The following is a 10,279-nucleotide window of genomic DNA, read 5'->3' on the forward strand; positions in this document are numbered from 1 at the left end:
GATTTAAAATTTTAAATTAATACATGTGAGCTGTTTTGTGAAGATAACCAAGATTACTGCTTCAGCTGAGCTTTCCTGTGATATCAGTAATTAATGTAATGAGTTGAGAAACAGTGACAAGTTTTAAGGTGAAAAGGATCCACTCCAAAAGTTTATCCCAAGTGCATTTAAACGTGCACTTTCCCACTCTCATATAAATATGTTCCATTTGCTAAACTGCCATCCAGTACATTTGTTTTTGTAATATTTTGTCAGCTTCAAATTAAATATTACACATAAATGTCATGCATGCCAGCTCCAGACTTAGATAACTTTTGCATAAGCCTCCACAGATCGCAAAGAGTCTGTCAGTATTTCATAAAATACAACTTTTAAACATTAACACTGAACATTTGCGCATGTGTATGTTTAAACAGCTGGAGATTTGTGGACTCACCTCTAGATGTGCTTACATGAGCTGTGGGTGGAGTTTTACTTTATTTTACGACTAATTCTATAGTGTAATTTGGCTTCATCTGACATTTATCACATTATTCTTCCCTCTGTGTGCGTGCGTGCGTGCGTGTGTGCGTGTGTGTGTGTGTGTGTGTGTGTGTGTGTGTGTGTGTGTGTGTGTGTGTGTGTGTGTGTGTGTGTGTGTGTGTGTCCGCTGGGGGTGGGGTGTGTGAGGTCACGTAGGGTGATGTAACTGTGTTTTAGCACGTTGTACTGCGCCCATTTCCATTGAAAGAGTGAACCCAACAGTTTTTTGGGGGGTGGAGGAACGCCCACATCCGAATACAGACTTATCCCTCCCATCTTTTTACGCCACCATCCAATCCTCTTCTACTGAGGCTGTACAAGCAACTATTTAAAAGCGTTCCATAATACAATCCCAGCTAACATTACACTACACACACACGGAGGGCTGAGGTTACACGTGCTGGGAACGTGCATTTGCAGATGTGAACTCTGTGCTTTGGAGGCTTTGCAAAAGAGTCGATCAAACATCGCTCTCTGCTCACGGAAACGCCGGGAAGCGTCCTGATAATGGCAATCCTGAATCATTTGACGACAACATGCTGGAAGAGCTTTCAAGGCGACCGGCTAAATAAGCAGCTGCTTTACGCTTTACGCGCCCTACACAAGTCAGCAGCCAGCGAGGCTTTGGGGATCTCCGCCACCGGAGAGGAGGCCATGCCTGACACACTGATGGCACCGGCAGATGTGGGCGAGAAAACCAAAGTCAAGAGCCTGAAGGAAATGCCGGGACCCAGCACCCTGTCCAACCTGATCGAGTTCTTCTGGAGAGACGGCTTTAGCAGAATCCATGAAATTCAGGTACGTTTTTTTTGTGTGTGGTTTATCTCGTTTAGTTTCACAGTTTCCTCGTGTTTCCATCAATGGCAGCGAGCCCATGCATTCTCAGCTGCAGCCAACTTCGTCACCTACCTGCGTAAAATCGCACGGACTGTTGCGTAAAAGCGCACCAGGAGTGGGGTCAGTGCTGCTCAGCTTCCCGTTTCAGAGAATGAGTTTCGCAATAGTCTGAGTTACGTGAATCACCCAAAGTCTTCATCAGGCTGCAAGATGCAGCACTCAGTGTTGTCATAGAGGGCTTTGGTCATTTTGGTCCACAGTTCTTTCATCTCCAAAGCTTAAAGGTGAGAAATATGCAAACTGCCCAAACGTGTCAAGCATATCAGTTTACAGGACTTGTGTCAAGTCGTTTACTTTGACTTGTGAAATTGACCACAAAGTCATAATCATTCCAAATGAAGTGTAGCTTAAAACTACTTAGTGCTCCTTCTCTGCTTTGCCCCAGTTATTCCAGTGAATATTCTTCAGGCAAAATCCCATTTTTACACTTTAATTAAAGAAAACTGCTTTGTTGTTGATGTAGAGATTAGTGACATGCAATCCTTGATTGAAACATTTTTCTATATCCAACAAAGTTTCACTTTAAATTACTATTTGCAAAGTCAAGGTACGGTCAAAAACAAATCATGGCACTCCAATTTTTATCTTGTTTCTTAGTCTTGTTGGTAAGTTCTTTAAAAGACAACAAATACAACTGTGTGAATAACACCGTACCATTTTCCACAAACTTGGTTAAATTTGTGATATGATGTTCTTAAAACTTTACTGACAACTAGATTAATGTATTTTTAGTGGATAAAAAAACAAATATTGCCTTGTTATGGACCAGTTCCACTAGAGATCTAGTGACACCACTGACATACTGGTCCACTAAAATGTGCTTCACTAAGGCTATTTTTTATTACTCTGATCAATTTGTATTACATAAACAGACACCATGTAGCTGTAATCACATTTTGACTTTTGATAAGTTGTGTCGTATAGTGAAATCACTGCTGGAATCACCCTTTACATCATAGTCACATATATTAGGAAATGCCACCGTAAATGAATTGTTTTCGCTACTGCTTTGTAGATGGAGCACAGGAAGAAGTACGGGAAAATTTTCAAGTCTCGTTTTGGGCCCCAGCTGGTGGTCTCAGTTGCGGATCGTGACCTGGTGGCTCAGGTGCTGAGGGCCGAGAGTGCGGCTCCTCAGAGAGCCAACATGGAGTCCTGGAAGGAGTACAGAGACCTGAGAGGGCGCTCCACCGGCCTCATCTCAGCGTGAGTCCCCTGCAGACTTTGATCCCTGAATCTTGGCAAAAACCTCCTGAAATCCAGATCATATTTAGTGGCCTGCTGTTGAATCTAAAGACTGAAATAAATCTTTATTTTTCATCAATAGGTTTTTCAACAGCATCACCGCTGTCTTTCTTCATAAACATAGGTTATTTCCTCTCTGTCTGTGAATGTTGTTTATTAAGCAAAACAATCCAGTAGGATGCTAGAAAATAACTTTGTTGCCTGGCTGTTGTTTTCCAGTGAGGGAGAGGACTGGCTGAAGATGCGCAGCGTGCTCAGACAACTCATCATGCGCCCTCGAGACGTAGCATTCTTCTCTGACGATGTGAACAAAGTTGTGGACGACTTGATAAAGAGAGTTGCTTGTCTGCGCATCCAGCAGCCTGATGGAGTGACTGTACTTAACGTGAATGACCTCTTCTTCAAATATGCAATGGAAGGTTGGTAAAGATCCTTCACAGGTTGTGGTTGTGAAGGAATGTAAAATCTGGCAGGATGGATTTGAAAGGGATTGTGCAGGAGGAACATCAATTGGGGGCAAGGCGATAACAGACGCCATCTGAAAAGTAGGCAGAAAGAAATAAAGTAAAAAGAGAAGAATTTAGAAACCATTTTATCCACTTCTCTCAAATTTAGACACTGAAATTTCATTAAAAAAAACTACTTAGTAACCGCTGTGCTAAAATGTACAAGCCCTGATACTCACCAGCAATAAATTCTAGGGATACTTAGATTAAAAAAAGGGAAGAGTAAAAGATCCTTGTCACAGCTTTCCAGCTGTACTGAAATGTTTTTCCTCTTTGTCTTTACAGCTGTGGCTGCTATCCTGTATGAGTGTCGATTAGGATGTTTGGAAAGCGAAATTCCCCAGGACACCCAAGACTACATCACCGCACTGAACCTCATGTTCAGCTCCTTCAAGACGACCATGTATGCCGGGGCGATCCCCAAGTGGCTCCGACCGATTCTCCCCAAACCATGGGAGGAGTTCTGTCATTCCTGGGATGGACTCTTCAGATTCAGTAAGCTGTTTACAGCTAATTAGCTTATTTTGTACTGTGATATACTTCCAGTGATCTCTTTGCCAGAGTGCTTTGACATTACAAGGGTACACTATCAGTTTAGTATTGCACTTAAAAAAAAAAGTGAAGCAGGGGAGGCAAAAGTGTCCTGATGTATGGTTTCTTGATTAAGCTTCAAGATGCTACGAAAGCATAGTTCTAAATCTGTAGTCTCCAGTCTCAAGATAAATTAGACTTGGCTGAGCTTCCTCAGAGCCACAGAAGACATTATGCAGAAAATAAACATGGAAAGGAAACTGACATCAGTGTATAAAATTGGTGTAATGCCCTTTAAGATTTCCTTTTTTTTTCTTTGAAGTGACCACAAAGGTTTTACAAGGCACATATACTTTTTTCCTCATCCAAAAATGCTGCTTTGCATGAGTTGATCTTTTAAACCATTTCATCATAAATAGTTTTAGATGTGTAAATATGTCATATAATACTCTCTGTGGTCGCTTTTTAAACAGTGAAGCTTGAATCAAATGAAGCACTTGCAAACTTTTTTTTTGGACAAATAGCCTGACATAAATAGAAAGGAATGTTGATTTGCATATAAATCTCCACTGCTGTGCCATGGGATTGTGGGAGTATGAGGTCCCTCTCTTACATAACCTGTTCTCTCTTCTTTCTTTTCCTTCACCACCCTCCTCGAGTGTTTTTTTTCTTCCTTCATTCAACCCATCTTTTCTGTCTCCGTCTAATCCAAGGCCTTACACACGTTGATAAGAGGTTTGCAGACATCAAGGCCCAGCTGCAGCGGGGAGAGGAGGTGAAGGGAGGCCTGCTCACACACATGCTCATTACCAAGGAGATGAACCTGGAGGAGATTTACGCCAACGTAACCGAGATGCTGCTGGCCGGTGTCGACACGGTGCGTGTTTGTCTGTACAGAACTGTATGTGCAGAGGTGTGTTAAGCTGTAGCGAGCTTCAGGAGGTGGTGGGGTTTGGTGGAGTTGCACGAGTGCGTGTGCGTGAGTCTCTTTGTGTGCATGAGTCAGTGTTGAGTTTCAAGGGTTGGTTTTCTGGCGCCACATCCGTGCCTGTGTAGCTGTGCCAGCGTCAGGTCAGAGCGGTGAATCGGGGGGTTACACAGCATCCCACTGACAAACTTGTTCTCACTCAGATTTGGTTTCTTGTCATTTGTCTCTGTCTGTTACATCTACACAGGGGGTCTTTTGTCTTTTTTTTTTCCTCTGCCAGACATCTGTGTTGTGTTCATATGTTTCCACATCAGAGCTGGATTAGATGCATCTTGCACTTGCAAATTCATTAATGCTGTGGCTTTAATGTCATTAATGAAGCATGTGTAGGGAAATTTGTACCTTTTATTATTCTGGAAAAATACAGAAAGGAGCAGAGTAGATGACTTACTCTAAACACCTTGGCTCAGTTTTGGATTCAGGATGTTACTTTTACACAGTCTTCAAACATCTCCATGAGACGGAGAATTAAAAAAAAAAGGTTTGACATACTTTACTCCCAGGTTTTGTACCATACTCACCAAGTATGATTGTCGGCTATATGCGTGTGCATGTACATCTGTGTCCATCCTGTGTGCACATGTTCGTAGTTAGTCCTTAATTTGTTTGGGGTACTGTCAGATTCATGAGAATTATGGGACCGGAGTGTTTTTGTGCTGAGCTTGGGGCCACGGGATAAAAGGGTGTGTGTGTTTTCGTTGAACTTGTTGAATCGGGCACGTCCCGGTAGGGGGTGGGCTTAGCTGAGCCATTACCTGACCCCGCGGTGCATTTGCCTTTACTCAGCACACACAAAGAGCTGTCAAGACGCATTAGCCACAGCCAGAGTTATAGCACAGTCTGGGCAGAGGTGAGACCAGGAGGGGGGTGGAAGAGCGAAGAGTGGTTGGGAGGATTGACATAATTAGGAGGAAGAAAGAGAAGGACAAGAAGAAAGAGCTGGGTGTACAATGGATGTTGGGAAATGAAGAGGAGATGGTCTGGAACGGAGGGGAGAGGCCTCAGCCTTTTGAGAACTCTTCTCGGATGAGCTTTTGTCATATGATTCCTCTCTGGCTCCATGTGAGGCATTGCCAGCATCTGTGCCAGCTGGGGTTGATTAGGAGCAAGTTGGTTGCAATGGGGGAGAGAATGATGACAGAGTAGGGAGGGAGAATGTGAGGGAAGGAAGAGACGAGTGAAAAACACAACAATGAACAGGATGGTGGAGAATCTACAAGAGCCTTTAGATCTTTAGTTGGTCAAGCAGGAAGAGACTGACATGAGAGTGACCTTTGGGGAGCGATTAGGTTTGATGTTCACAAAAAACAGACTGTTCCTCTGATGTATTTACATATCATGATGTGATTGGTGGAAAAGTGTGGGGGCTGGATGGAAAGATAGACAGGATAGCAGGAAAAGATGTCAGATGTGGGCTGAGGCAGCCAGGCAGAAAACATAGGAGAGGAAAGATGAAACCCATTTTCATATCAATTGGGCATCTGCCCCGCCTCACTGAAATGAAAATGAGTGAAATGTAAGTCACACAAAGGGAGCTGGGGCTATTGTGAAAGGTGAGATAACAGATGTGAGTAGGTAGGGTGGTTGGTTTTGGAAAAAAATAAAGAAGTGGAGATGAAAAACAAAATGTGATGAGAAAAATGAAAATACAAGAAATCTGAAAAGTGTTAGCCTATCGTGGAGGGAGAGGAGCAGCAGCAGGATTGGGCAATAATACAATGAAAAATTTAAAAGAAAGAATAAGGTGGTTTGTGATGCTATTTATTTGATTTGCAATAATTAGGATTATTCTTTGCTTTTCTCATTACATTAAACAGAGGCTGCTCAGGCTAAGTGTGACATAAGTACATTTAGTCAAGGTACAGTTGGATGAGATTGGATCTGAGGCTCAAGTGATGTAAGAAGAGGGGTAAAGGGCTGAGAGTACAACTGGAGGAGTGAACTTGAGCGTCTGCCCAGCATGTGGAATTAGCCCCTCTCTCCCTCAGAAGCCCCCTCGCTGTTTCTCAACACTTGCGCAACATTATAGAATTTCTTCTATCATCTTGCATTGCAGTTGCAGGACATCAAGAAAAAGAGCAGCATCTCCACAGAGAATTAATGGAAGAGCAAATACACAACACTGATGCAGCAAATGGTGAAATAGCTTTTTCCTAAAAATTCCACCTCCTTTTTTTTTTTTTTTATATATCTAGACATCCTTCACTCTGTCTTGGGCCAGCTACTTGTTAGCACGACACCCTCATGTACAGCAACAAATCTATACAGAAGTTACAAGAACTCTGGGACCGGGAACAGTCGCCACAGCTGACGATGTCCCTCGTCTGCCTCTCATCAGAGGTCTGGTCAAAGAGACTCTCAGGTACAGACTGCATTGACATTTTACACTCAATCAGCTCTCATCTCACATTTTCTGTCGGCTTTTTTGGTTTGCTCTAGAAACAACTCTGCAATACTTTAATGAACTCTAAAAATGACTTTGTGCAGTATGTTCACATAAATCGCTTTAATTTGCTAATTATCTTTCCCTGTGCATGATTTTCACTCTTCTGGATATCTCAAGTAGACTTTGTGAAAAGGTTAATGTATAATGCTGGTGAATAGCAGTCTTTGTTTGTGTCTCCATGGGAGCAGGCTTTTTCCAGTTCTCCCGGGCAACGGGCGGATTACCCAGGATGACTTGGTGGTGGGCGAATACTTCATCCCCAAAGGGGTAAGACTGATAGAGGCAATTCTAGAGTGTGCAAGAAAAAGTGTGACTCTAAGAGTTAGCCAAAAACATTACAGTGGAACCAGATGTAACACAATACCGCATTACTCACACATCTCTCTGTTTGTCCCACATGTATGAATGCCTGTGCAAAAGCTCAGCTGTTTTCATTGCACAATTCACTTTTTTTTCCTCCTTGTCTCACATTGTTAGACTCAGCTGGCCCTGTGTCACTACGCTACGTCTTTGGAGGAGGAGAGCTTTGCTGATTCTTTAGACTTCCGGCCGAGTCGCTGGATACGGAAAGATTCCACAGATCGTGTCGACAACTTTGGCTCGATTCCATTTGGCTACGGCGTCAGGAGCTGCATCGGCAGGAGAATAGCAGAGTTAGAGATGCATCTAGCTCTCACAAGGGTAGGGGATTTAAATGAACAACTCCACATTACATTGTCTAAATCACTGCAACACATTCACTATATCATACCATAGTCTAAATTGTCTCTATTCAGGCTTTTGAGACAGTCATCAAGCCTAAACACTTGCTTAAACAACAGTCTCATTTTTAAATGAGCTCTACACCAGCACAGAAATCCAAGTATCTCTTAGCCACGCCTGAACTTCCTCCAAACCCCTCAGAGATTTCTGAAAAAATCGACTCACTCTCCACTTTTTCTAAATCACACAAGCCTCACAATCCTGGAGTAATTTGTTCAGAGGATACATATGCAGATTTTAGACTTCTTACTTTGTGTGACCGTTGAAATAAGACATCTGTTTGTTTGTTTTTTCTCCCTGTGCAGCTCATTCAAAAGTTCCACATCAGCACATCTCCTCTCACCGCTGACGTCAAGTCCAAAACCCACGGCCTGCTCTGCCCCGCTGCCCCTATCCACCTGCAGTTCATCGACAGAGAAAACTAGACTCCTCTTCGCAAGGTCTAATGTACTGGATGTTTTATTAAGTACTGATTCATTATTGGAGATATTTTAAATGCACTGCTTTTAGTTACACCTTCCAATGTTCTATTTTAGATACTGAGCTGAGACTGAGGTTTTACTCAGGCAAGAGATGTGTCTTATCTAAGGACACAAATTCTGTATAAATAATGTAAGCTGTACAAACTATTGTTATGTATATTATTTGAATTTAGTGAAAACCACTGCATTTTTTAAAACTGTTACACCTTCCATCCATTTTATTCAAAGTGAGTGAGAGTGGAAAAATGGCCTAGTCTGTATACTCTAACTGTATCCTCTTTATATTAATGTGCATGTATATTATAGTGTATGCACACACATAAATATATAATCACACTGTTTCCTCTGAGTTTGAGAAAACTCAGTTCACTGAGAATATTGAAGGGCAGCTGTGAATGTACTCAGTATGAGCTGTCTTCTACAGAGCTGTACATAACAAGCTTTATTCACTGGTTATGTTGTTTGTGTTGCAAACCAAAATACTTCAGCAGGTTGCGTTCTTTCTGGCACCACATTTTTTTTCTTTTTCATTCAGGCTGAGGAAGAACATTCATTCACTGAAGAGGCATTACATGATTTTAATCCATGTACTGTATATCATGAAACGCAGTTAACTGAGAAAATTGTATTTTTTTTAAATGTAAACTTATATATTTGTAGGAAAATGGCCTTTAGCTTTTCAAAGCTAAAAGCCATATTAGCTTCTAGCTTTTTAAAGTAGACCCTAATATGATTATCATGTGAGTTAGAACTAATGAATTAGCCATTACACACTACATAAATCAAAAAATAAAACCGTTCAACTAATGAGATGTGTATCTGCTTCACACACTATCTTTGGATGAGAAAATGTGTAAAGTGTTTTCCATTTATATGCTGTTTGTGGAAAAGTATTTTACCAGCATATCAGTGACATTGTTTTTTTTTTTTAAGAGGGAAAAAGTATGTTACAGAACAGTGCGTAGTAAAGAGAAGAGACAAGTTGTTGGTTTGTGTCAGTTTGAAGGATCACTCAGATTTGCAAGAAGGAAAATGAAAACGCTGTTTTAAATTCTTGTATTTATCTACTCTTTTATCTCTACATTTTGTAGAACTGTAGTTCCAGTGAAATTGGAAAATGATTAAAGACAGTTCTGATTATTACTTTTAAAAATTGTGCATGTTGTCCTTTGTGAAGCTCTTTAAGTTCACAATATTTCAAAGCCACACTGAATACATTTCTAAGTACTACAAATGCAGAATAAAGCAAGAAAACATTGAATTAAATGTAAAAAAATTTCAATAATGATCTTTTATTAATGGAGTAATTTTCAGAATCCAAATTTCAAAGCACCTCAAAAGGCCACAAAATAAAACAAAAGTCAAAAAATAAATTGAACACAGAATTATTAAAAAATAGGAAGTGACACTAAGATAAGAATTTAAAAGACAACAATTTGTATTTTATTTAAAAAAACAATTCAGTTGTAGGAAAGGTCAAAAATCTTATTTAAATACATTAAAATCTGTTCAAGGGAAATTAACATTCAAATAAAATCAAGAAAGGCTCTTCACTAAAGGCAGGTTTTAGGAAGACATCTCTGATTTAGCCGACCTGATTTCTTCAGGCAGGTCGGTGTAGAGCCTCAGAGTGTAAATGCTCTTTCCCTTTTAGTGTTCAGCTGGGCCCCTGGAGCAAACAAAAGGCCTCGGCCCAAAGATCTCTAAGTGCTTATCAGTGCATGTGGCACTAAAAGGTCAGAAATATGGCTGTGAGTCCATATCAACAATCGGTAAAATCTTAAAATCCATCGTTAAACAAACTAGTGGTCAGTGTAAAGAGGCTAAAACAGGAGTGATAGAATTTTAAAGGCTTTTCTAAACAACTTGTACTTTTATTAAAGTATTCTGCACTTTTGTT

General features: G+C 40.9%; 1 protein-coding gene across 1 annotated transcript; it reads left to right on the top strand.

The window, feature by feature from the left end:
- Window positions 1-875: 875 nt before the first annotated feature.
- Window positions 876-9,532, top strand: LOC111564848 (cytochrome P450 27C1). Its single transcript, XM_023264685.3, has 9 exons — window positions 876-1,320; window positions 2,435-2,625; window positions 2,884-3,083; window positions 3,456-3,665; window positions 4,415-4,578; window positions 6,885-7,051; window positions 7,324-7,402; window positions 7,613-7,816; window positions 8,203-9,532. The coding sequence occupies exons 1-9, from the start codon at window positions 1,030-1,032 to the stop codon at window positions 8,320-8,322; spliced, it is 1,626 nt and encodes a 541-aa protein (XP_023120453.2). The 5' UTR covers window positions 876-1,029; the 3' UTR covers window positions 8,323-9,532.
- Window positions 9,533-10,279: the final 747 nt, after the last annotated feature.

Source organism: Amphiprion ocellaris, chromosome 1, assembly GCF_022539595.1.
Source record: "Amphiprion ocellaris isolate individual 3 ecotype Okinawa chromosome 1, ASM2253959v1, whole genome shotgun sequence".
Taxonomy (NCBI): domain Eukaryota; kingdom Metazoa; phylum Chordata; class Actinopteri; family Pomacentridae; genus Amphiprion; species Amphiprion ocellaris.